Source organism: Trachemys scripta, chromosome 4, assembly GCF_013100865.1.
Source record: "Trachemys scripta elegans isolate TJP31775 chromosome 4, CAS_Tse_1.0, whole genome shotgun sequence".
Lineage (NCBI taxonomy): Eukaryota > Metazoa > Chordata > Testudines > Emydidae > Trachemys > Trachemys scripta.
This window is the reverse complement of record NC_048301.1, coordinates 133,854,759-133,881,533: the sequence shown is the minus strand read 5'-3', so window position 1 is coordinate 133,881,533 and position 26,775 is coordinate 133,854,759. Positions and strand designations below refer to the sequence as shown.

The window sequence follows — 26,775 nt, the reverse complement described above, 5'->3', positions numbered from 1 at the left end:
CGCCGGAAACGGAACTTTACTCTTCCCAGCATGCCCCGGGCCGGCTCACCGCATAGATCGGGAACTTCCGGCTACCGCTCGGGCGTTTCCGGAGGGGGAGCACTGCCTGGCTGGAACGGCCGCTCCCGGCATGCACCTCTTCCTGGAGACTGTAATTCCCAGAATGCACTGGGCGGACACTACCCGGCCCACCCGCATGACTACTATTCCCAGCGGCCCTGGGTCCGGTGCTGAATTTGAATTTCTCTCCCAGCAGCAGCGTTCCAGCCGCGCTCTGCCAACAGCCGGGCAGCCCCTTGCTCAGTCCCTCCCTGCGAGGCGCCAGACCGGCCAGTCTGCCCCGCCCCAGACGCGTTGCTGGGCCTGGGGCGTTTCCGGGGGTCAGGGGCCTGGCAGCTGGCGGTGACGTGCGAAGCCCGGAGCATCCCCGATGCTCGTTACTCCCGCTGGGGCCGGGCGACTTGCCCCCCTGTTGCAGCTTCCCACGTGCGTTGCTGGCTCCTGGAAGGCAGCCACCACTGGGGCAGCGCTGCAGCACCTGGCCTGGGCTGGCAACTGACTTAATAGGGGACAGGAGGGGGGGCTCACAATGACACGGGAGCTTAGGCCACCTGCACACAGTAATTGGAGCCAGGCTGTCCATCCTCTAGCCAGCAGTGCCTGGGCTGCCCTCCCTGCTTCCCTCCTGTTGTGTGCAATGCTGGGGCTTTGCAACATGCTGCTACATAGGGCCTGGGCATCGGGTCAGGAGTGGTCCTCGATCTGGCTTAGATGATTCTTCCTAAAGATGGTGCCTCTGGCTGCTGAGTCATTGCTGGCCCCAATGCAGAGAGAGAGCGCCTCCTTTCGAGTCTGACAGCCTGCAGCACCCAGCTGTCCTTTCAATCTCTCCCATCCAAGTACTGAACTACTGTGAACTTGCTCAGCAGGGGCTGTGATGCGATCACTGTCTAAGATGGGTGCAGGCTTGACCTTTGACCTCATTCCCACCACATGCTGTGAATGCTTGGGGTCCAGAGGGTGGGACTTGGGTGTCAAATTACTTCCTCTGACTGGCTTGGTGCTCTGTCAGTCTGCATAATCACAGCTCACAGGCTGAGACATGAGTCACCCCTTCATTTTCCTTTTCCATGGGGCTATGCAGCTCACAGGGGAGTGAGTGGGGGGCTGGGGAAAGGTCACAAAGCCTATAAGCAAGGACTAGTAAGTGGCTGATTCCCAACTAAAAGGAAAGATTGCAGTTGCCCTGGGGTTGCTGGGATGTTATTCGCCTACTCGGCATTCCTGACATTGCGGTGCTGGCCTGGGGCCAGCAGAATCGCAGGGATCCTATAACCTCATTATGATCTGTGCCTTTAGCCATCTCTCTCCTTTCTCTCGGCAGAGATTCCTGGGACTGAGAAGAGAGCCGGAGAGATGACTGGGTGGGATCCTAAGTTTTGGTGCTGCCGCCAAGCCCTGCTCCGACCAGTCGTGGCTATCCTGATGTCAGTCGCTTTCCTTCATGTAGCTGTGGCCAGCACTCAGCACTATCGCGGGGAAGCCTGGAGAGAGGCGACTGTCCATGCTGACTTCCTGTCCCAGCTGGCTCAGGGCATGAGGGAGACCCTGGAGGAGTGGATTGGCCGGGACACACTTCAGCTAGTGACAGAGGTAAGGCAGGAATCCTAGCTGAGTCAGGAAAAGGGGTGGAGGGCTTCATGTATTTGTGCGGTGTGCTTGAATGCTCTCTAGGATCAAGGTTCACCTCCTCTGTCAGTTCTGTTGAAATAACTTTATAAGCATTGCCAGAGCTGTCAGAAGAGACCTATGGAGGGAGGCAGCATAATCTAGTGGATTGAGCAGCCACTGGGACTCAGCAGATCAGGGTTCCATTCCCAGCTGGGCAAGGTGACCTTGGGCAAGGGTCCCCCATGCCTCTGTTTCCCCATCTATAAAATGAAGCAAAAGCTACTGTAACGTATTTTGAGATCTAGTGATGACAAATGATAGATAAGAACGAGGTGGTGGTAGTATTATTTTATTGTCTACATAATAAAAATAACTGGTACGGGGGGGCATGGATCAGCACTTACATCACACTCCCCTGTCAGTACCCAGCCCGAGCTGGGGAAGCTAATGATCCAACCAGTGAACCAAATTCAGTGATAAATCCTGGTCATGTGCCACCTGAAGCACGTTGCGATACGCTAGGAAGGCTGGTACAATACATTTCCAGTGCAGCCTCTATTGGCCAATCCCAGCTTACCCATTTCCAGAAGCTTGGTATGTCCCCCCAGGGATTTCAGACCAGGGAAGTTTCGATCAACTCAGCCATCTGCTCTGACAGAAGGCAGGGTGTGCCGAAGTCTTGGGACTGTCGTTACAGACATAGGTTCTATTCCGAGCTCTTCTGGTGGCAACCCCCTGCAACCTCTTACCTGATCTGTCAAGTGACAGTTGCCTCCCATGGTAGGGGGTGTTAGGCCTTGGTTTATTAAGGATCGTTACGTGTACATAAATGGTAAGAGCAGAAGGATGGTCCCGTGATTAGGGCACTAGCCTGAGACTGGGGGACCTGGATTGAATTTCCTCCTCCGCCCCAGCTTTCCTGGTCAAGTCCGTTAGCCTCTCTGTGTCTCAGCTCCCCAGCTGTAAAAGGGGGACAACAGCCCTTCCCTGTCTGTGCTGTGAGGATAAATACATTGTGAGGTGCTCAGATACTACGGTAAAGAGGGCTGTAAAAGTGTGTTAGAGAGAAGGATCCTCTGTTTTTTTCATCTGGGGTGGTGGAGCCAGCTGGCTGGTTCAGCAGCACTTCAGAGCATAAAGGCTTATTAAGTGAGTGAGATTCCAGCACCCAGGCTGACTTGTGTGTTGGGGAAACTGGCTGTCTTTTTGTCACCAGGGGAACCAGCCAGCCAGCTTTGAAAATAGCAGCGTTGGCACCCGATTAGCTGAGGGTTTGGGATACATTCCCTAAATACTTGTGTCTCTTGATGTATGCGTTCTCTTGGATGCAGGAGCTGAGTGGAGTCTGTTCGTTCTGGGCTGGATTGCAGCCAGGACGGATACAAATTTGTGGGTATTTTTGTTTGGTTTTTAAATTGGATTTTTTAAAAAATTATTTATATCAGTTTCTTTTAAAAAATAAACCTGTTTAAAATGAAATCCTGAATTTAATCAAAATATGTTCAGGCCTACCTACATTTATTGTAATATCTTAGAACATTTAAATAAAAAATCAATAAGCCAAATCCCTGAGCCCCTATCAAAAACTGTGAGCTAAAGGCTGCTTTACTAGATAAAGAATAAGGGGTAAAACATCTCACTTTTGAGGTCATGCTTTCTACATATGGCACAACAGGTCATGTCCTGTATTAAGGGGGGACACGGAGGCTGGGCTACTGGATGCAAGAGACTGATCTAGTCAAGATGGGCGTTCGGATCTGACCTCTGACTCTAGGAGCCACTACCATGTGTCTTATCATTAGGGAGCAAAAAGATGTACCAAATCTAGTGTCAAGGCTCTATTTAGTTGTAAATTAGCATGTTCTAAGATTAGATCAACCAATGAAAACACTTTTCTTTAGAAAATAACTGAAGTACAAGTGGAACCAGTAATTAAAATCGATTTAAAATTGAGGCTGTCCACTTGGTGATTTAAATCACTGATGTAAATCGCCTTGATTTAAATCAGTCCACCCTGATTGCAGCCAAGCTGAGCTTGGCACCAGGCCTAAGGGGTGGTGGGAAAATGGACTCCACACCACCCTTGTGGTTTTCCTATGATTAGGCTGTCTCAGCTGCTGGTAAAATTAGAACAGCTTCAGGGCTGCCCAAGGCCCCAAGAGGCTACCCTCGCAGTCAGAAATAGCCAGAGCACAATGGCACTCAGGCCATGCCACCCCTTCCCCAAGGAAGACCGTAGCACTGTCCACCAACAGCTCCCAGTGTAGTTAGAGCTCGCTTTAGGCTCTCCAGAGACTCTCCCTGGGCCAGGGGAATTCCCCAGGTCCCTTCCAGCCCTACCTTTCTATGATCTTGAAGGCAAGGGAGTGGCAGATCTGAAAGGCAGCCATGTCTCCAGACAGGCCCAAAGCCAGGGTAGAGGAATAGCCTTTGGTTCTCTCCCTCTTACAGCTGGGCAGCAGAGCTCTACGGAGATGCCGTGACTTGCAGATCATACAGGGGGTCTATGGTGGAGCCAAGAATGAGTCCTAAGCCAGCACTTTAACCACAGCCCAGCCATCCCTCCTTCCTTTGCAGCTGGGGAGAGGGACCTGCTGAAGTTTTTCTGCTAGTCCTGGCAAGGTCTCCCTTTCATCCCGGAGCAGAGGGGGGCCCAGCAGGGGCATAGGGATTCCTGTAGGAGGCAGCTTGGACAAATCTCCCACACCAGGTGCTGCTCCCCTGACTGGCAGGGAAGGCTGTACTCACCCAGCCAGGCACAAGCTCCTGTTGGGACTCCCATGTGAATTCACCTGCCCAGCCAGCGAATTGGAGCTTGGCCCAAGTCAGGGAGGAGGCTCTGACCCGGTGCCTTTAGCAGACATGAAGGAGTGGGGTGCTCCCCGACTCTCCCCTTATTTTCCTCCCTGGTCCTGTCTCCTCTCGCTCTCTCAGGTATCTCTAAGCCAACTGAGAAAAGTGCTCTCACTCTCTCTTCCCTGCAGAACGTCTCTACCGTGTTCTGGATTGTGTCCTCTGGCATCTCGGCAGGTCTGATCACCCTGTCTGGAATCGCAGGGCAGATCCTAAGCGCATTTGGAGTGAATGGTAAGTTGTGAGGAAGATGGCCAAGGTTACCCAACAGGCCAGTGACAGAGCTGGGAATAAAACCCAGTTCTCCTGAGTCCCGGTTCAGTGTCTGATCCCCTGTTTGACCCTGCCTTTCTGAGCCATCCTGCATGCGGTGGAGGAGAGCGGGTGTTTCTCATTCACCTACCTGACAGGAGGATCCGTTTCATCACTGTTTCTAACTGGAGCGTAAGGGACCCAGTCCCACCCTCCACAGCAAAGAGGGGTGTGTTCCAACCTGCACTCAGTGACTCTATCACTGCAGGGTGCTTCTTCCCTTCCAGCACTTGATGGGTTAAAAATGGTCCTTCCTCCAGGAAAGAGGGGCCTCCCAGTCTGGTGGTGAAAGTTTGTGTATTTCAAGGGGATTCCAGTGCAAGGGGGTTACTTCACACATGCAGCCCCTAGTACCTCACCCCAGGATGCCCAAGCCTGTGTGGGGAGATTAGGAGACAACATGGTTTCTCCTTCCAGGACAGGAGGGGTTACTCCTGCAACCATCACCTCTTTCCTCATCCTGCCCTTCTCTCCAGGAGCAGCCTGTCCCAGCCCCACTAGAGTGGGGATCCTCCTGCCTGCACATGGGGGTTACCCCAGTCCCACAGGGGGTCAGCACAGCATCACGTCTCACATGTGTCTAAGCACTTTCCTCCTCCTTCCCTTTCCAGGAGATCACGTGGTGCAGCCCCTTAAGCTGGGCCCTGCCCAGGTACAGACCCTGCTGCTGTGGGGCCTGGCCGCTGTGGTGGGCTATTGGCTGCTCTCGCAGCTGCTGGGCCTGTTGCTGTCCATCCTGGGACATGTCATGTGGGGGCTGAAGGTGGCGTTCTTCCTGGGCTGCTTCCTGCTGATCATCTTGGCGGTGCCCAATCCCTCGGTGCAGGCCTTGCTGCTGCTGTGCCTGCTCACCCTGTATGCCCTGCTGGGGAGGCTGAGTGGGGCACGCCACTCCGGGAGCCAACTGGAGGCCAAGGTGCGCAACTTGGAGTGGCAGGTGGAGGAGCTGCGGCGCCGGCAGAGACGGGTATCTCCCAGGAACCTGGAGCAGGATGAGTGAGGAGTGGGAGGTGGCCCCTCCCAGCACACTACGGACTCTCACACCACAATTCACTGCTATCCTGGCCCTCTGCACATGCTCATGGGGGCCTCTCCACCCTTGGGTACTCACAGCCCCTCCCCTCTGTGCACACTCACAGGCCCCACCCACCCCATGGCTCTTCTCAGGCCTCTCCCCATTGTACAAACTGACATGCTACTCGCAGGCCCCACTCCCATTTCCCAGGGCACTTGCAGGCTGTCCCCACACCCACCCCAGGGACAAGTGAAGCCCAAAGGGCGCTCTCTTGAGTGGAGGAATGAACCCGTGGGGGATGGTGTGATTTTCCCCAGCCTGCCCTGGTCTTATGGGCGAAGGATGGGAGGTGCCCCCTCAGCTGCCTGCCCCCAGCACTGCCATCTCCCATAGATTTGCTGCCATGGGGCTCATCATGCTAGGGCTTAAACGGGCTGCTTTGATGTTGGTGAAGTCTGGGACCAAGCTGGGGTTTGGTCTCGAGTGCTAAGATGCTGAATTCCGCCCCTTGTTATTTTCCTGCTGTCTCCCTCTTGTCCGCTTCCCATGCTGCCCTACAGCTGCCACCGGGGCTCCTGGCCTTTCCCTCCACCCTCTACCTTTGCCTGATCCTTCGCCCATTCCTCACCTAGCCCTGGACCAGTCTTGCTAAGAAGACTGGGTCCTAAGGGCTTGATGCACAGAGGTGCTGAGCTCTTGCCGCTCCCATTGACTTCAGCTGGAGTTGGGGGTTGCTCAATGCCTCTAGAAATCAGATGCTGGATAGATAAACTGGGAGCAGGGGCATTGTATCCCATTTCAGGAGGGGGCAATGTACCCCCGGGGGATCTCTGATCAGGGTAGGTGTGTACAGGGGAAGGGTTTCCCCAAGTGCCTTCGTCCAAGCCAATGGTGCCTTCTTATGCTAAGAGTGGATAGTGTTTTTTGGGAGGTGGGAGGGGAAACTGGGGTGGGAAGATGTTTACAGGTCTTTTTTAAGAACCCCCCAACACCATCCAAGTCAAAGACACAAAGCACATGGGAGCGGGCACAGGGAAGTTCCTCCTCCGTTTGTCACAGCTAGGGTGGGAGTTGTCTCTTGGTGCCACCTCAAGCATGGCAGGTAGCCTTCGTGTTAATCTGCCCCGGGATCGTGGCAGAGCGGGCCATGATTGATCAGAAAGGAGAGATACGTAGCAACTCCTATTCCTCCTCCAACGTGCCCCTAGGGAACGTCAACACTTGGAGCAAGGGGTGTGAGTCCCAGCTCATGCAGATACTTGCGCTAGCTCTCACTCCGCTAGCGTGCTGAAAACAGTAGTGTAGACAGCCTGGCCGAGTACAAACCCTCCTGAACCTCGTGGGTGCAGACTCGGTACGGCTATCGCCTTCCACCACTCTCTGCAGCTCATGCTACCCAGCTACGCTGCTATTTTTACTGTGCTAGCTCCATGAGCGCTAGAGCAAGCATCTCTGAGTGCGGGGATTCACAGCCCCATCCTGTCGTGACCACGACAAGCTCAGCTGTTCTCTCCCCCGCCTCGCCAGCTAGGGGCTGGAGAGGAGGCCAGTGGGGCCGGGCTTGAACTGGGCATATGTTGTCGACAGGAGGTTGCCAATCTATGTTTTGAAAGTTCTGTCTATTTTAAACGAACAGGCCATTTTGTTACCAGGTTCCAAATAAAATCTATTTAACCACACTCTGTCCAGCCCATGGGCAAATTTGGGTTTCTTTCTTCCGCCACTCCCAGCAGGCGGTGCTGCAGGGAATGACAGAGCCCCCGCCTCCCAGTCTCAGTCTTTCCCAGCTGGAGGACTAGAGCACAGGAGTGCTGGCTGTGGGGTGAACAATGTGCTACTCTGGTCCCAGCCTCTGCCATCAGGGAGTGGGGCAGGAGTGCTGGGGGAAATAGAGCTGTAGCGAGTGGTGCCCTGGCTGCTGGGGGATGGATGGTGCAGGAGATGCTGCTAGGCGAGGACAGCTGCTGCGAGCCTTGGGGGAGGGAGTCTTTGCCAACACCCTGGCTAAGCCCTTGGCTCTCCTCTTTGTGCCCAGCTATCAGGATAGGGATTCCCAGCTTATATTACAGTCTGGGGTCTTAGGCAACAAGCCCTGGTGTCTTGGGGTGCAGGGGGGGAGGATTAACGTCCACAAAGCTGTCTGTGCTCATCCCTCCTGGAGCCCCCAGAAACCCCAGGGATGAACAGGGGTGTGTAGTGGGACAGGGGAGAGGAATTGTGCTGCCATCCCTCACCCCGCTCAGTAGGAGAAGGGCCAGTTGCCCTGTGGGGTCCTCCAGGGCTGGGAGTTCAGGACATGCCAGGGGGGAGTGGGGATACCATCCAGCAGGGAGGGAGCGAGAAGGGGCCGGAGCCCCAGAGCTCTCCCTCTCTTTGGATGCGAATGGAGCACTGGGAGAGCCCAGCAGCTGGGTGGGGCCCCATTCCCTCACCCCTGCAGGCTGATCAGTACCTCTCAATCAATTCCCTGCTGCTCCAGGGGTCTCAGGCATTGGCGCACCTCGCTCTCTCCTGGTCTCTGCCTCTGGCATACACTGGCCAGGTGGTTGGTGGTTGGGTTTAGTGGGTGGGTGGTGTTGGTGGCCTGTGGTGTGCAGGAGGTCAGGCTAGCTGACCTGATGAACCTTTGTGGCCTTAAACTCTTGGACTCTTGGAGCCCCACTCGTGGCCCAGGGCCCCATTACGCTAGGCACTGTACAGCCTCAGAGCAGAAAGGGGTGGAGTCCCAGCGGCTGCGTCTGGCTAGGCTGCTCTGATCTCAAAGCAGATCTGTGTGGGCTCAGTATTGCCCTCATCCCACCTCTCTCCCATGTCCCTTGTTTGCTTATCCCCTCTATCCCTGTATCTGAAGCTCCCAATTCCTCCCCATGCCCCTGTCTGGGTCTCCCCCATGATCATCCAGCTGTTATATGATACAGGCTGAAGGCTCCAAGCTGTTGCTTTCTGGCCTGTTTAACCCTTCAGGGCCTGGGCAGGTTTATTTCTGCCCTGGCAGGGTGCGAGTGAAGTAGGGTCCATGGCAGCCCAGGCTCTCTGAGAGTCTGAGGGCAGAGCTGACCAGCTGCGGCTCCCTGCTGCTGGCTGGCTCCTCTCAGTGGGGGGAGGCATGTCGGAGCAAGAGCAAGTCTGGGCTGGAGCTCTCCGTGGCTCCCAGCACTCCTCGGGTGCCCAGGGGCTCTGGCAGGCTGCGACACAGGCCCTGGTGCAGCTGGGCTGGGGGAGCCTCAGGGCAACAGGCTTATGACATGCTCAAGAATCCACTCGCTTTGTCCCAGCTGTCTGGTTATGTACAAAGCACCAGTCACCAGGGGGCTGAGCTGTCCACACCTCTGTCTGTCCCTGTGGCTCTCTCGCTGTCTGCCCAGGGCCAGATTTACATCTTCAGCACCCCCCTCCTCCTGCCCCCCAGCTGATCTTCATGTTGCACACAGTTTTAGAGAGATAAGGCACCCCTAGAACGCTGGTGCCCCTAGGCACATGCCTACTGTGCCTAATAGGCAGGCAGACACAAGGCTGGATTTCCAATCTGTCCCTGCTGCTCTCTTGCTGTCTGCCTGTCTATCCCTGTGGTTTTCTGGCCATCTGTCTGTCCACCTTTCACCTTCCCTCGCTCTGTCTCCTACCACTCTTCCTTGCTGCCTCTTGCTCTCTTTTGCGCTTTCTCCTTCTGCCTGTTTTGCCCTCCTGCTCACATTCTCTCTCCTTTGCGCTTTCTCTCCTGTTGCTCCCTTGTTCTGTCCCATCCCTGTTATAGCTTGTATGATACTGGAGCCTGAGCCACAATCGGTGTTCCAGGAGCCAGGCTCTGTACGCACAGCGTAGGAGCCGCCTCTGCCCCAAGCAGCTTCCAATCTCCCGTCCCATGCACAGGGAAGCACCAATCCTGCCTCCAGCTCACACGCCCTGTCCCTTCCCCCCTCACTGCCTCGCTCTGTCCATCCTTGACTCCTTCTGCCCCTCTTCCTCCTTCGATAGCTTCTCACTCATCCCCTTGCTCACACCTTTTCTTGTTCATTTTCTGCCATTATCTCACTCCCTCGCTCTCTCCCTCACCCTCAGTCCTGCTCTATTGCTTCCTGTCTTGTTCTTTCCTTCTCGGCCTCTTTCTCTCCCTCTTTGGCTCCTTCCTTCATGCCTCTGGCTCCATCCTAGGCACCGTGTGTTGCTGGTACTCTGGGATTCGCATGACCTTACCCTCTTTCCCAGGCCCCCTTCTGTGCTAGGCGCTGTACCGGGGCAGCGCTAGGATGCTGGCTGGGAAATAGAGGGGTTTAGGACCCGGCCATGGCGGCAGGCGAGCAGCCCATGTGCTCCCTCCCTCCCCATCCCTCTATTGTCTGGGAGCTGCAGCCCCGAGCTGCCGGCTGCAGACGGAGGCGCTGCAGGGGCGCACGGGCAGAGCGGGCGCGGCGCTCGGGGCATGCTGCGGGCGCAGGTGGGGGGATCTGAGCCCCGCGCCAGCCCCATGGCCCCGGGCCGGGCAGGGATGGGCCCCCCGCGCCTCGCTGCCCCCCTGGCCTCCGGCCGCGGCTGCCTTGTCCTGCTGGCCGCGCTGCTGGCCCTGGAGACGGCGAGAGGTGAGTGCGGGGGTTCGGGGCGCGTCCCTCGCTCGGCGCCCCACGGACACCCCGGCAACGCGGCTGAGACCCCTGGGCTTCCCCCGGCCCGCCGTGCCCCGTCGGACCCCGCAGGAGCCGTGCGCCCTCCCCCCACCCCCGGGGATCTAGCGGGGACCCCAGCCCTAGTGACCCGGCTCTGAGCCTCATAAGACCTGTGCGGCCCCGGCCCCAATCACCTAGGTCTGAGCCCCATTGGACCCGTGAGCCCCCCACCCCCAGTGGGGACCCCTGTCCCAGTGACCCAGTTCTGAGCCCCATAGAACCCGTGCAACACCCCCGATGCGATCCAGTGGGGACCCCTGCCCCAGTACCTGGCTCTGAGCCCCACTGGACCCATGTGCTCCCCCTGGGATCCAGTGTGTACCCTGACCCAATGATCCAGCTCTGAGCCCCATTGGATCCTGCAGGACCCATGTACCTCCCTGCCCCCCATGGGATCAAGTGGCAACTCCTGCCCCTGGGACCTGGCTCTGAGCCCCTTTGACCCCACAGAACGTGTGCCCTCTCCTAATATCCATAAGAACCAACATCCCACCTCCGTTGTTTCTCCCACCCCCTGTGTCCCAGAGCCAGCAGGGCCCCTTGTCTTTCCTCTTAGGTCACAGCAGGGGTCCCCACAGGCTTCCCCAAATCCCCTTTAGAGTCTGATCCTAGTGGAACCCCAGGCCCTCCTCAGGAGCTAACAAGGTCCCCAGAGCTTCCCAGCTCCTCTGCTCAGGACACAGCCCAGGCTGGAGCTCCCCGGACAGCAGGATTCCCCCTAGAAAGGGGCCAATCAATCTTCCCTGGGCCGTGCAATGCTTCTGATGCAGCTAGCTCTGAGGGCAGGGCAGGTCGGGCCCTCACAGGCTCTGTCCAGGGCAGTCTAGTTGTGAAGGTCTTCAGCCATGGGGCTGACCCCCCCCATCCCTTGGGAAGCTGTTCCTAGCTCTGCCAGACCTTACCCCTTCTGTCCCAGCTGCTGTCTGTTAGTCTGAAGGGGCCTCCTCCCTCCTGGGTATGATGACTGTTCTCACCTCTAGTCATTCCCCCCCCCACACACAAACCCTTTCTGCCACCTCCCCCCAGAATCTTTCCTGCTCTGAGATGTTTATCCCCCAGTGCTCTAGGTGCAGTGGGAGCAGAACTGTGCAGGGCTTGGTGGCCCCACATGCTGGGATGGGATGGGTTGGACCTGATGGAGCAAGTGTGTCAGTTTCTCCATCCGTGCTCCATGGGGTCCCCAGACCCAACTGATTCTGTGTTGCATTGGCAGCAAAATCACTTGCTCATGATTCTACAGGGTCTGTTCCTGGTCCTCCAGGTCCCACGCGCAATGGGGAGCTTCTGGGGTCCCCAGGCACCACCAGAGTTGTGGTTCAGAGCAAGCCATCTCTGGGGGGTTTGTTCTGTCCCACGGGGCTGGTGCCTGTGGTGGGATTGTGACGTTTCATGGTGAATCCTGACCTCGGTGGGGACAAACGGGGAAGGACTTGGGCCATATGAGAGAGAAGGGTCCCTGGGCTGAGCAGGAGGGTTTGGAGAGGGGACTGGGAAGGGAGGCAGGGAGCCAGACCCCCAGTAGGAGAGGGAGCGATATGGGAGGCAGGGACCTAGGCTGGAGCTGTCAGGATGATGAGGGGAAATAGATGAGAGTGCAATGTAATTAGCTGGCCAATCAAGCAGGGGGAGGGGAGATGGCAGAGGTCACTGCCTGTGGGAGGCAGATACCAGGCTTGTGAAGAACCCACCTGTTTTTCCCCCCCAACTCCCACCCCCTGGATCTTGGGATGTAGAGACCCGGAGGGTAGAGGGGGATGTGACAGTATCTCTCAGCCACCTGCTCCCTCCCTGGGGGACAGGGACTGGGGCAGGCGTGATAAGGGATCACAGCGGTGGGGAAAGCAGCCTTTAATGGGCTGGCTGATGGGGGCAGGGAGAGGGGTTTCATAGCCCTGGACATGCTGGGGAGGAAGGTTTGGTGATTTCCACCCCTCTGTGTGGAAGGAGCTGGCTTGTCTGGAAGAACCGTCATAGAGCGTCTTACCCCATATGTGTGACCTCCCCACTCCCACGGTCTGTCACGGGTACCATCTAGGCCCATTAGAACCCTAAACAGGAATATCCCCCCCCAGCACATACTAATAATTAATAGGGGGCCCCCTTGAGCTTCTTGGGGCCTTAAGCAATTGTGTAGTCTGCTTAGGCCCCTGGTCTGATTTTGAGTGACACTGGGGATTGAACCCGGGACCTCCAGAGCTAAAAAGCAGGATCTGCTACCACTGGGGCTGTAACAGACGCAAATCCTCTGTAGATCGGGCACAGATGAGGAACTTGCACCACACACCTGCCTGTGGGCTAACGTACATAGCAGCACGGCTTGAGAGACAGACCTAAGCCAAAATACACCAGGGCCTTGAGCCACAGCCCCTCCTGCTGGTGGGGTTGCCTCACTGCTGGGTCCAAAGGGCCAGACTCTGAGTCTCCCCCTACCCCCATACACTTCAGACCAATCACTGCCAGGCAGCCCCCCCCGTTAATTGGATTATGCTGACTCTACACACAGCACCCTCTACTAGAACATCATGGGGCTGAGGCTTCCCCCCTCCTGGACCAAACCCCAGGCTACCGCACAACAAGGAGCAAGGAGGCCCTGGACACCATTGGTGGCCTGGCACCCTAGCTGAGGGGTCTTCAGGGAAGGCCAACGAGAACCTATTAAGCAGCGGGGGCAGGGGGGGGCAGGGGGAGGTCCCCACACTGGGCTGGCAAGGCAATGGGGGCACAGTCCCAGAATCCTCTTTTGAGATGTCAGGAGACTTCTTCAGAGCTTGTGGGGTAGTGTCATGGGAGCCCCCTGCACACACAATCCTGTCTGCTGGATGGCTGCCCCCCCACACACACACACTTTCTTCAGGAGGTGGGGGTTGTGGTCCTCACACTCAAAGCCCCCTCCTCTTAACAGTGGCAGCCTTGCCCCTCAACCTCTCCCCCTTCCCCGCACCTCTCTAGTAGCCATCCTCCTCTCTCCGCACTGGGCTCAGCACTACAGCTGTCTCTCTGCAGACTTGGGCAGACATTATAGCATTGGTGCCGTGCGAGTCAACTCCTGAATCTCCTTTGAGGGCCAAAGACTCCTCATTTCGGAAAATGGCTCCTGTGCAAGCTGAAAGGCGCTAGCCCAGACGACATTCCTGCTAGTCCTGGCCGAGTAGGGGAAGTGGCTTTCAAGCTCCATGCAGTGACCCCCTCTGCAGCCTATTTGCAGGTCGAGATGGTGCTAACACCAAGTTGTGGTTGTTAAGTAAAGATCACCCCATTTCTGAGTCGGAGCAGGTTGGGTTATTTTCTGAACTGCTCTCTGAGAGGTAGGGAAATTCTAGAGTAAAGTTACCAGCACGCCCAAGACTCTTAAAAACGTTGAAATCAACTGATTTCTGAGATCTCCCAAATGGCTGGTTCCATTGCCATCGAAGTATTGACTCTTCTTTGACAAATTGTGTCAACTCTAGGGCTGAGTGAAGAATAAAATAACCATTTTTGCAAACCATGTTGAAATTGGTTTTGTATTGTTTTTTAATTAGTCGGGGGGAAATTGGTGGTTTTTTATTGAAAATGGTATCGACCTTTTTTGTTATTGGAAACCCAGCGGGTGAAAAATCTCAATGATTTTCCTAATTTTTGTGGGTTTTAGAGGGTTTTTTTTGTGTGTGTGTAGGGGGGGGAGGGAATCTTTTTTTTTTGTTTTTTTATAAAAAGAAAAAATGAATCAGCTCCATTTGAATGGCATGTTGTTGTGTGTTCAGTTGTGTCACTGGTGTACTTAGGTTCCATACAGACCCAGAACAAAAACAGCCTGTGCCCCAGAGAGCAACAATCTCAGACACTTTTCAACCCACTAAGTTCAGATGTTAACAGAAGCAAAGACCAGCTCGTGATTAGCAGTCAGGCTCTCTCAGTCACTCAGCTTTGGCCCTCCTGCCTCTTGTCATGTCAAAGTCCCACTGAATCTTCAAGTGTCTGTGGAAACCCTGGGGAAACAGCATCTGAATTTCCACTGGCTCTGTACATCACAAAGAAGCAAGCGAGCACAAACCTGTTCGTATTACAATTGCACGTACTCCCCGCAGTGGAGATAGCGGGACTTCGTAGTGCTAGGTGCTGCACGTGTTCACGGAAGAGACAGTCCCTGCCCGGCAGAGCTAGCAAGCTCAATAGACAAAGGGGCGGGGGGAGCATTTGCCAAATGGAGCACTGAGGAACAGGGAGCTTAGGCCAGTGTTTTCAGGAGCTCGACCCTCTGCTGAGCACTTTTGATAACCCGACTCTGATTTGGATGCTGAATGAGAGCTGAACTCTGGCAGATTGAACGTAAGCTTTGTTGCTGAGCCATAGACAATCTGACCGTAAGTGACTTGCCAAAGGTTTGCTTAGATTCAGAGGGTGAAATCCTGACCCTGTTGAAGCCCATGTCAAATTTTCCACTGACTTCAGTGAGGCCAGGATTTCACCCAGACTGTACCTCCAGAAAGGCCCATTATTCTCATCCTGTCTGATCTGCATCACACAGGTCATGGAGCCTTGGTTGTGAGAAAGGTTGGTCTTTTGATTAAAGCACTGGACAGGGACTCTGGAGATCTGGGTTTAAACCCCACTTATGCCACAGACTCCCTGGGGAGTCACTTAAAAAAAAAAAAAAAAAAATCCGTGCCTCAGTTTCCCACCTGTAAAATGAGAGTAATAGTAATTTTATGTAGACTGTGAACTCTTTGTGGCTGGGCCTTTCTCACTGTGTGTCTGTGCAGCACCTGGCACTATGGGGCCCTGATCTCAGCTGGGGCAGGGCCTGTCTCTCGCTGTGTGTCTGGGCAGCGCCTGGCACAACGGGGCCCTGATCTCAGCCGGAACCTCTAGATGCTGCTGTAATACAAACAGTTTAGCTCTTTTTTCTCCAGCAGGGGCAGGCTTGATCCACCCCCTTGAATAGCTCAGGAACAGTGACACTCCACTCCAGCTGACATCCTGTCCTGGCATCTCCTCCCCTCAGAAGGGGTTGGGTGTGGGGGAGGACACGTGCCCTGGTAAGTGTGTGGAGTAGGGGACACATGACTGCTGGCAGAAGACCTGGTTTTTCTTCTCCCCGCAGTGAGCGGAGAATTGGACCCCCCCGACCTGGTGTACCTGCCGGCCGAACTCAAGGTGCTGGACATTCCAGACCATTTCCGGCTGCAGCGGGTGGATCGGTACCTGCCAGGAAATGCTTCCCTGGGCTCTCACTCTGAGACTTACCTCCTCCTCCATCGCCGGCCCACAGCAAAGCCTCTCATCCAAGCCACCTATCTGCCCTTCACTGCCCAACAGGTAAACCTGCCCATCCAGCGGTGCCTCCGCTCTGGGCTCAGCTGGGCATCTCGGTGTCCTGTCTGACCCATCTCTCCCGGTCTCAACCTGTGTCTCTCTCTCCAGGCGGTGCCGGCAGCTGATCCCCACCACAGGTACGGCTCCGCGGCCTGGGACATCCGAGCCGTGTCCATTGAGGGCACAGTTTCTCCAGCTGAGCCATATGCCAGGGTCCTCTTCCACCTCAAGGGTCAGGACTGGCTGCCGGGGTGGCACGACCTGCCCTGCGTCTCCCTGCACGCTTTCCACCAGACGCGGGCTGTGCATGGAGCCTGCCGCCTCCAGGTCAGTATGTGACCCCACCCTCACCTGCCCTCCTAGGAGATGGAGGGCCCAGCACCCAGACATGCTTGGGGGAGGGGTGGAGCCAGTGGGAGCTGAAAGTCCCTCTGGTTGGGTATGCTGTGCTCCTTCCTAGCACCAGATCGCGGTGTGTCAGGGGTTGTCATGGAGAAGATGAAGGTTGCGTGTCCCCCATAGCAAGGCTGCAGGGACAGCTGGGGTTGGGGGGCTCCCCGGGACAAGGCTAGCTCTTCTCCATGGGGTGAGCTTGGAGGTCTAAGTGATTTTGGCCTGAGGAAAAAAGGAGTGCTCTGTACTGGGGACAGCAGTTAAGTGTTGGTTGGGCTGGAACAGGAGTTGGTTTCCCCCTGGGGTGGGTGATGGAGACTTCAGAGCCCACCCTAGAGGTGGGAGGTCAATAAAGTTGGGGTTAGACCCATGCTCTCTGAGCCTGCTCCCTGCTCTTCCTATTCAGGCACCCCTGGGAGTGTGCGTGGTGGAGCTGGAGTTCCCCCCACGCTGGTTCTCCGCCACACACCCCTCCTCACACAGCCAGCGCAGAGCTACGGAGCTCGCCCAGCCCCGTGAGCGAGCTGAGTTGTACTACAGCCTGGGGACTGGGGAGACATCTGCAGAGTGTAGCCATGCAGGGCCCCGGGAGAGGCCCAGGGCGGGTGCTGAGGACACCAAGGAGAGACTGCACTATGTCGGCGCTGTGGAGCTGCGAGCCAGGGATCCGCCTCGGCGCCAGGAGGTGAGGCTGGACGACAACGTGCTCATCCGGGTCCCCGACATGGCACTGCGGCCGGGGCAGCTCTTCACAGCCACCCTGATCCTCCAGCAGAACTTCACCGCCGACCTGCTGACCCTGAGGTGAGATCCAGGGGGAACCAGAGACACAGCCTGAGGCACAGGAACCCTACCCCGACCTGCTGACCCTCAGGTGAGATCCAGGGGCCCATCCTGAGACATGGGGGACACTACCCCGACCTGCTGACCCTCAGGTGAGATCCAGGGGCCCATCCTGAGACATGGGGGACCTTACTCCGGCCTTTTGACCCTCAGGTGAGATCCAGGGGGACCCAGGAACCCAGCCAAGGACTCTCTTGGGTTCAGAGGGTCTCTGCTTTGGGTGACGTCTCCTCGGGAGTCCATGCTCTGATTCTGAGCCGTACTTCTTTCAGGATCAAGGTGAAGAAGGGGCTGCAGGTCTTAGCTGCCCGCCCCGCCGTCCCAGAGGCCTGGACGGCCAAGCTGGACAAGTTTAAGGGCTCCAAGCATCACACCGCTCTGGTCACCTGTCGCCGGCTGGATGCTGGCCAGTTGGACTGGAGGTAGGAACCACTTGACTCCTGGAGGGGATAGCGCTGACACACTTATTCTCCGGGGCATCGGCCAATTGGGCAGGATGTAGGGAACCACATGACTCCTGCGGGGGCTGAGCTGATACCTGTATTCTCCTGGGCATCAGCCAGTGGGGACAGGAGGCCATGTGACTCAGGAGAGCAGTGATGATGTAGCTGTTCTCCCAGGACCCAGCCAATCAGACTGTAGGTCTGATGCCCATTGGCCTCGGGACGGGATGGCTGTTGCTACTCCCCCACATATTGACCAATCAGATTGGAGGGAGGGAACCATGGGCCACTGAACAGGGCGGTCCCTCTCTCTGTCACCTCCCGGTTGTGCTTGAAGGTGGAATTTGTGTGGCTCGCAATGGAGCAGGGGTGAGATGCCACCGCCCCTGTGGGCGCTGTATCCATCCTCTGCTTCACTGCCCCCTCGCTCCCTCCTGCCTCCGTCTAGGGCAGCGGATTTCCCCGAGTTCCTCTACCTGGACTTGATGGTGGAGAACGGCACGAGCGGCCTGGCCTCCACGCGCCCTGTGACCTGGCAGGTGGAGTACCCTGGCCAGGATCCTGAAGCCGAGAAGGACAAGATGGTGTGGGAGATCCAGGTGTCGGAGCGTGACGTTAGGGCACTGGTCCCGCTGGTGAAGGTAAGGCCTTGCAGTTCTGTCCCCACGCCGGGCAGCCCCCCAGAGGCAGGGTCTCAATCTGTGTCCCCTCTTGGTCTCCCCAGGAGCAAGAGATCGTGAACACCGCCCCTCTGACAGGGATCCCCCAGGCGGTGCCGGTGAAGCTGGTCGCTGTGGAGATGGGGGGAGCTGTGTTCGAGGTCACCGAGCAGATGGGGTGTGAGTCTGCCAACAAACAGGTCCTGAAGGTGAGAAACAAACGAACCACCCACTGACCCACAGGGAGGTGCCCTCCAGGGCCATCATCCCCCATCCTGGCCCACTGAGACCCAGATCTTCCCCTCTCACTGTCAGATGCCTCCCAGAGCATCATCCCCTAGCTCTGCCCTCTGAGACACCAGCTCCCCTGTCACCATCCTCAGGTGCCCTCCTGCAGCATCACCCCCATCCTCGCCCTCTACAATGCCAAGTCTCCCCTGGCCCCTCAGGCTGGGGCAGGAGCAGAGTTTACATGGGAGCGGATCCGGTGTGACCACTCCTCAGGTCATAGTTCAGCCCAATCAGCCAGTGGGGCGGTACTGGAACCTCCTCTTCCATCTGGAAGGTCTGGGCTTGCCCACTGCTCCCCCTTCAGGCTCTCAGCCCCCCCAGTTCCCCTCACCCCCATTCCACAACTCAACAGCTCTGCCATCCGCCTCCTGTCCCCCCCCACATCGCCAATGGCTCCACCGCCACATGTCCTTGGCCCCCTTCTTCCACTTGGGGCTCAGCCCCTATTTGGTCCCCATCTTCACCGCCTCTCACTCAGTAGCCAGGGGTCACTGGTTCCCTTCTGCTCTGTTTCGTGTTTGCAAGCTACTCCCCACACCCTTTCCCTGGCTCCATGGAGCGTCCTGAGTGGCAGACTTGGGTGGCGGGACAGGCGAAGGTGTCAACATTTGTCCACATGTGCTGACCTTCATGCCCTCCTGGCCCCCAGGTGACGGACGAGTGCAACTCCGTCTACGTGGGGGGCAAGGAGAACCGGGGCGCCCGTGGGGCACGGGTGGATTTCTGGTTCCGCCGGCTCCACGCCTCGCTGCTTTTCACTGTCTGGGTGCCGCTGCTGCCGCTGCGCATCGAACTGACCGACACCACGCTGGAGCAAGTGCGCGGCTGGAGGGTGCCCGGCGCCGCTCCAGACAGGTCAGTCCCTCTGGCTCCCTCCCTGGGCCTGCTGGGTGGGCAGGGAGAGTGCCAGGGCATGATGTGTTGGGAGGACGCCAGGGCCTGTCCAGTGGGAGGGTGGGCAGGGCCTGGCAGGCAGAGAGGGCATTGGGGCCTGGTGCATGAGAAGGATGTGTTGGAGGTGGGGGCTAGCGCCAGGAGCTGGGTGCAGGAAGGAAGCAGGCAGGGCTGGCACCGGGGCCATGTCCAGACTCCAGTGTATGCTTTGGGGCAGCTCAGATGCCACAGTGATGGGCGCAGTCTAAGAACCTGGCTGGACTAAAACAGAGAGAGGGCCCAGGGGAGACATCCCCTTGGAGCAGGCAGGTCGGTTGAGTGAGGAGCCTGGAGTCTCTAGTGGCTGGCTGAGTGAAAGGATCTGCACTCGGGGCACAGGCAGTTGGGGAGGTGGGGGCCAGAAGCTGGCGGGGAGGAGCCGGAGTCTCTGTGATGGGGAAGTGGGACCCAGAATCTCTGATGAGGCAGGAGAGGGGGATGTCCTAGACTCTCTGATGGGGCAGTGGCCAGTGGAGGGATGTCACAGATCCACAGGATCGGTGCTATGCCCCAGCTTTGGAACAGTCTCTAGGAGGAACCCCTCAGCGGGCCAGACCCCCAAGGGGTCTCGCTTTTCCTCCAGGGCAAGCCACATGGTGTCACCGCCTCCTCAGACTGAACCTCTGGGCTTTCCGCACTCCTGCTTCACACAGTGAGCTCCGTTCAGCGAGTCCCACGCAGACAGACTCCTGGCAGAGACGTGTCCATCCTTCAGGGATTAATGCACCTCACCCAGCATTTGCTGTGACACCAAATGGTGTTGTCAGAACAGCTGGGTTTATTAGTCAGTGGGAACGCAGCATAGGAAGGCCTTAGGTTAGCACAGAGGAATGAAGGTTAAAGCAGCGTTCGTTCTGGGTAGCCCAGCTAAGCTGTAGTAACCCCCAGGGTTCAAGCTCTGTGTCTCGTCCATCTGGCCTCCTTCGGCTGGAGCCTGGGCACTAGGACCCTACGAGGTGGGAGGGTCCCAGAGCCCGGGCTGCAGCCTGAGCCCAACCGTCCCCACTGCAATTAAACAGCCCCGCAAACCCGAGTCAGCCAGCATGGGCCAAACACGGGTGTCTGATTGCAGTATGGGCATACCCTCAGAGGCTCCACTGATATGGGGACCAAGATCCAGACAGCTAGGTGACACCCATATCGACGTCTCTTCACCTGCCCTGAGAGCAAACAGCCCTTTTCCACTCCCTAGGTAACACGGGGGAAATTGAGGCACACCCAGTCTTCATACAAAAAATTCCCACTTCATAACAAGGAGTCCCAGAGTCTCTGATGGGGCAGAGGTCGGAGGGGGCAGGGGACCCAGAGTCTCTGATGGGGCAGAGACCTGAGGGAGCAGGGGACCCAGAGTCTCTGATGGGGCAGAGGCCAGGAGGTGGGGACTTAGAGTCTCTGATGGGCAGAAGCTGGGGGAGGAGGTGGGGCTGGGGGCGGTCCCAGTGTCTCTGATGGGGCAGATGAACAGAGGACAGGGGCAGATGAACAGAGGACAGGCTCTCCATGTCAGTGCAGAGGCTGGCAGGGCGGGGTCCTGGAGACCATAGCACCGGGATGGGATGGCTCTCAGCCACCTGCACCACGTGGGGTTAGAGCCCCATGCCTGGGCGCTTCCTGCTGAGACTGTGGCACTCTCCTCTGCGACCAGTGGCCTGGCGGAGCCCGAGGAGAATGGGGAGGAGGCGGAGAGGCGAGCTCGCGGCTGCCGGCTCCAGTACCAGCGCGCCGGCGTCCGCTTCCTGGCGCACTTTGTCGCTCACCCACTGGATGGCGGACGGCACCTGACCTACATGCCGAGCCCCGACTGGCTCCTGGATGTCTCCCACCTAGTGGGCGGGCAAGCCAAGGTGCAGGACCCCCGCGTGGCCACGCTGGAGGGCGGGAGCGTGGTGATTGGCCGCGAGCCGGGAGTGACGTCAGTGGAGGTAGGGGCTGGGGTGACTGGGGGGTGCCCAGGGAGGTGGGAGCCAGGGGGGTGAGCAGGGGGAGGGGCACAAGGAATGGTGTGAGTGGGGGGGTGCCTGAGAGTTGAAAGCCAGGAGGGTGAGCAGAGGAAGGAGCATGGGGGTTGGGGTGGGGTGGGGTGAGCTGGGGGATGCATATAGTGGCAGGGAATGGTGTGTGGGGACAGCTGAGCAGAGGGATTGAGTAGGGTGCTCCAGGGAGGTTGAGGGGGAGGCACAGAGGATGGGAGTGGAGGTGGCTGGAGGGAGGGGGAAGCGTGGGAGATGGGGGGAAGCTGGGAGGGCACAGGGGGAAGCGTGGGAGATGGGGAACATGGGGGAGAGTGTGGAGGCGGGGGGGGGGGGCACTGGGGGAAGCGTGGGAGATGCGGGGAGGCTCTGGGGAGGTTTTCTGTCCAGACTAGAGCTGCTGCTAGTGCCTGTGTCCCCCGCTCTGCCCCTGGTGCAGGTGCGCTCCCCCGTCTCGGACTCCATCCTGGGCGAGCAGACCCTGGTGGTGTCGGACGAGAAGGTGGCCGTGTCGGAGCTACAGGCCCAGCTGGTGTCGGGCCTCTCGCTGGCGCTGAGCATGGAGCCAGGACATCCCGGCATCCTCACCGCCACCTGCCAGGCACTCTCAGCCCTGCACTCCCCAAAACAGGTGAGAGGGGAGCTCCGTGGGGCCTGGGAGGTAGAGCGTAGGGCTGGGGACATGGGGTGTAGCCAGGTGACTCCTGGGGATGTCCCAGGCTCCTGGGGCTCCTTGGCCGTACTGGCCCTTTAAAGCTGCAGCTTCTGCCCTTCCAGTACTGGGCCTTGGCATGTGATCCAGACCTCTCTGGTGGCAGGTGAGGGACCGCGGCATTCCACAGGGCCCTAGAACCCATGGGGTTGGGCCTTGCACAGCGTCTCTCCCTGCTGCAGCAGGGGTGGGAGGAGGGAGTCAAGCGCATGTTGCTTTGGGGTGTGGGGCCTGGTACAGCTCTGGCCCCCACACAAAGTGGGGGCGGGCAGCAGCACAGGGCTCACAGGTGTCTCTCTTCTCACACCTTCCGTTTGCTCCCACCCCCTGCCCGTCTGTGTGTCGTCCCCCTCCCCCAATACTACACGCTTGTTGCCTGATCCCCCCTCCAGGAAGCGGCACTCAGTGTCTGGCTGGCATTCACCGACCACACCCTGGCCCCTGTGGAGCTCTACGGCTGGCGGGACGTGGCGCTCTCCGTCTCCTCCCTGCACCCTAGCGTGGCCTGGGTGCGGCCGGACAAGGAGCTGGCTCGCCCGCTGATCGTGGCCGAGGGGCCGGGCCAGGGGCCCCTCCTTCAGCTGGGCCTGCACACTGCGGACTCCTGCCGCAAAGGCAAACAACGGGCACCGCTGGCCACTGGCACCGCCTGGCTGGAGGTGGGCATCAGCCGACGGCTCCCAACCCCCGGTGGCCCACGGCCCCGCGATCCCCGCCCCGAGTCCCCCTTCCAGCGGGCCGAGGGGGCCATGTCAGGGGAGGCGGTGACAGCGGCGGCTACGGAGACCATGGTGGGGTCCCGGAAGCGGGCCCCAGCCGGGGTGGGACCCGACCTGACCAAGCTTGAGGGGCCCCAGGGTGACACCTCTTCTGAGGAAGATGGGCCTGGGGAGGAGGAGGAGATGGTGAAGTCCCCCGAGCATGTGACAGACCTGGAGATCGGGATGTATGTTCTTCTGGGCGTCTTCTGCCTGGCCATCTTCATCTTCCTCGTCAACTGCATTGTCTTTGTGTTGCGCTACCAGCGCAAGGAGCCCCCTGACGTCGGGCTGGGCCCGGCCCCCTCCACCCAGCAGCCCCACAACTGGGTGTGGCTGGGCACCGACCAGGAGGAGCTGAGCCGCCAGCTGGATCGCTGCAGCCAGCACCAAGAGCTCAGCCCCAATCCCACCCCCGACCCCTCCACCACTGCCAAAGATGGTGGCTGCTGCTGCTGCGGGACTCCCACAGGCATGGAGGGGGTTAGGGGGGAGGCTGGGGCCCCCAAGGTCACAGGTCCCGATGGGGGGGTCTCCACCAGCACTTTCCTCCCTGCGGCTCTGGGGAGCCCGGACCTCCCCAGCACCTTGTCCCGGAAAGAGGTGGCTGCGCCGGGGGGCAGGCGTAAGCGGGTGGAGTTTGTGACCTTTGCCTCGTCCCGGGCCCCTGAGGGCGCTGCGTCCCCCCCGTCCTCCTCTGCCCCCACCGTCCAGTCCATCCTGGTGGCCAGCGAGGACGACATCCGCTGGGTCTGCGAGGACATGGGGCTGCGGGACCCCGATGAGCTGAGGAGCTACATGGAGAGGATCCGGGGCAGCTCCTGACCTCGGGCCCACCGCATCAGGGCAAAGCAGTAAGTGACCAGCCCCCGCTCCCATTGGCCACCCTCCCAGGGATCTGCCCTGGGATCCACTGGGCATTCTCTGCCCAAACCTGCTCCCTCCCAGTCAGTGTTAGGAGGAGAGCACTGCCTCCTGCGTTGCTGCCAGGGGTCAGGGCTCTACCCACTAGGGATGAGTTGTACGCCCCTGGATCACTGGGACGCAAGGCTGCATTCTATAGAATTGACTCTGACTCTGTCTCTGTCCCGGGGATCTAGCCTGGGCCCCCTCAGTTTCTACCTTGATCCCAGCTGAGGCCTCTCTTTCTCTCTCACTAAAGGGAGTTTGACCTCGTGGGTTTGGAACCCAGACGTCCTGGTTATCGCCCAGGTTCTGGGGGTGCTTTCCCCACTGGTCTCCAACCCACCGAGGGGCAAGCCGGGGCTGGATTCCCATTTTGCTTTGGCTCTCATTGCAATGTTGTGTTGATTGTGATGGTTTTCATGGCGAGTGTCCTTCCTGTGGTCTGACCCTCGGGATATTCCCCTCCCCCACCCCCGCCCACCTTGCAAGGTTGGGCCCCCTCCCCAGGGGTGCCGGCCGGCCTCCTTCACCCCGGCCGTGCGTTCGTTTTGTACGATCTCTGGCATTTTATACCTGTAGCGTCGGGAGGCTGCCACGACGGGTCCTTTATTTATGGAAGATTTTTAATTCTTATGTTGTTACAAAAATAAAGTATTTAAAAACAAATACCCAGCCCCTGGGCAGATGGGGGTGGGGGGGAACCTTTCCATCCCTCCCTGCCTTTGTACTCAGAGCACTCCCTGGGTGGAAGGAGGAGATGAGCAGCTGCAGGCTCCTTCTGCTATCGAACTTCTCCAGTCTCCCAGCCTCATTCTCAGGCCCCGTCTGCCACCGTAGGCCATTCTTCCACTGGACTGTAGAGGGGAATGGGGCATGGCCCCTTGAGAATACCCTCTGCACTGAGGGGCCTTCCAAGCTGGTAAAGAATTGGGAGAAGGGCTTAGCTACCAGCCCCCAACAAATGAGGTGGATTGGGGGAGTGGCTGAATTGCATTCACTGTGGCTGTTACCTGCTTGCCACAGGAAGCAGTTCATGAATCAGAGCAGCCCTGGGGCTGCTCTAACCTATCCCGGGACCAGGCACAGCCCAAGGATAGAGGGAGCATGATGGTGGCTTAACACCAGCCCCATGCTGGAGGCTCGAAGAGGTGCCTCCATGAAGAGTAACATGCTGCGTGTGAGGTCAGCGGGAACATGTGCGCACTCGATTCACACCCTATACAGCCGCACAGTGAGAACGGGCCGCTTAAGAACAGCCTTCATCTAAAAGGGAAAGTTTCCCTCGGGGCCTGGGCCAGGCAGCAGGGCTCCCCTCTCCCTGCTGTCCCAGCCTCCCCTCCCCACTGCCAGCAGCTTCAGCCTGTTTGACAGCCCGGCCCACAGACCATCAGATCGATTATAATTAGATTTTCCATTGCCAAGAAAAGCAGCAGAAGAGGCATCTCGCGCGGGAATCATCTATGCTTTTAAACCTGCAAATGCAGGGATCCCAAATGGGAGAGATGGCCAGTTGGTTCCAAAGTGGGCCCAGCCCACTGTTGCTGAGGGTTAGGAGCTTGGCTTAAAGGGAGGCTGCCACCTTTTGACTTGCTGTGGTTTTAGAACGCTGAAAGAATTTGGACAATCGGATGGATTCTTTTGTTCCCTGTTGCTGCTTGTCTGTTTGCATTTCAGCTCAGACAGAGAAACTAGACAGGAAGGATGGGCTAGGAGTTGGGACTCAGATATGAGTTTTGTTCCTAGCCCAGCCCACTGGCTCCGGCGTTGACCTTGGGAAAGTCCCACTCATGCAAATGCCCATGCTTAACTTTGTGCACCCTATGCTTAGATGTTGTGGGGGAGGGGGGAGGGGAGTGTAATCTCTGTGTCACAGATCACTGTCTGTAAAATGGGGATCCGAAAACTTCTCTTCACGGACAGGAATTTGCTCCCCACTCAGCTTGGCAGAGACCTTGGGAGCTTTTCACCTTCCTCTTCCTGTAACTCCTCAGCTTGACTCTGCCGAGAGTTTAGGTTGTCGAGACCTTAGATTCCCTCGGAAAGCAGCAGGTTTGTCAGTGAGGTGGAAAGTAGAGTTGTTTGAAATCTAGCAGTTTCAGTTCCTGATGGGGTCTGTGGGCAGGATTAGCTGGATATACAGATCTCACTTCATCAATTCCCTGCCATTGCAGAGGCCTTTGATGACATGCAACTCAAGGGCAGCATCTCCGAATGGAGAGCTAGATCCCTGCCAGCCTGGCTCTCTAACTCTGCCCCCCCCCCCCCCAACCTCATGCCCATGCAGCCATGATCCTGTGGGGTAAGGTGGGGTGGGGTGAATTCTGTGGAGAGGACAGGGTGCTTGGTACTGCAGGAATGGCCTTCAACTGGCAGTAGGGCTGTCTCTTACTAGGTGTACGTGCAGCAACTGGCACACAGGGATTCTGATCTCAGCTGCTAGACCAGCCCAAAATACCCACAATTTATAAACCTTGCTCTAAAGGTTCCATTTACAAATGGGGCTCCCAAGTGCTGAGACACTTGTATAAATGGTTAATTTGTAGGGCTGGCAAATGAATACAAAAAATAATTGTGAGATAAAAGAAAATCACGATTAATCACAGTTTTCTACATTTTCAAATATATTGATTTGATTTCAATTACAACACAGAATACAAATATCAGGGGATAGCCGTGTTAGTCTGTATCCACAAAAACAACAAGGAGTCTGGGGGCACCTTAAAGACTAAGTTTCAGAGTAGCAGCCGTGTTAGTCTGTATCCGCAAAAAGAACAGGAGTACTTGTGGCACCTTAGAGACTAACAAATTTATTAGAGCATAAGCTTTCGTGGACTACAGCCCACTTCTTCGGATGCATAACGAATGGAACATATATGGATTTCCATTCCATACGGCTAAATGCAGTGCCTTGCATAATGACAAGTTTCAGAGTAACAGCCGTGTTAGTCTGTATCCGCAAAAAGAAGAACAGGAGTACTTGTGGCACCTTAGAGACTAACAAATTTATTAGAGCATAAGCTTTCGTGGACTACAGCCCACTTCTTCGGATGCATATAGAAT

General features: G+C 57.6%; 1 protein-coding gene across 7 annotated transcripts; it reads left to right on the top strand.

Moving 5' to 3' along the window:
* Nucleotides 1-34: 34 nt before the first annotated feature.
* Nucleotides 35-24,381, top strand: TMEM132A (transmembrane protein 132A). 7 transcript variants are annotated; one of them, XM_034767675.1, is made up of 13 exons: nt 35-151; nt 1,385-1,653; nt 4,656-4,758; nt 15,596-15,810; nt 15,916-16,134; nt 16,607-17,004; nt 17,316-17,465; nt 17,935-18,127; nt 18,211-18,354; nt 19,086-19,291; nt 21,015-21,291; nt 21,779-21,970; nt 22,444-24,381. In XM_034767675.1, exons 2-13 carry the CDS (start codon nt 1,417-1,419, stop codon nt 23,632-23,634), a joined length of 3,525 nt encoding a protein of 1,174 aa, XP_034623566.1. In that variant the 5' UTR covers nt 35-151; nt 1,385-1,416; the 3' UTR covers nt 23,635-24,381. The 7 variants fall into 7 exon arrangements, with proteins under 7 accessions (XP_034623566.1, XP_034623560.1, XP_034623562.1 ...); XM_034767669.1 differs by having other exon boundaries at nt 116-227; XM_034767671.1 differs by having other exon boundaries at nt 117-222.
* Nucleotides 24,382-26,775: the final 2,394 nt, after the last annotated feature.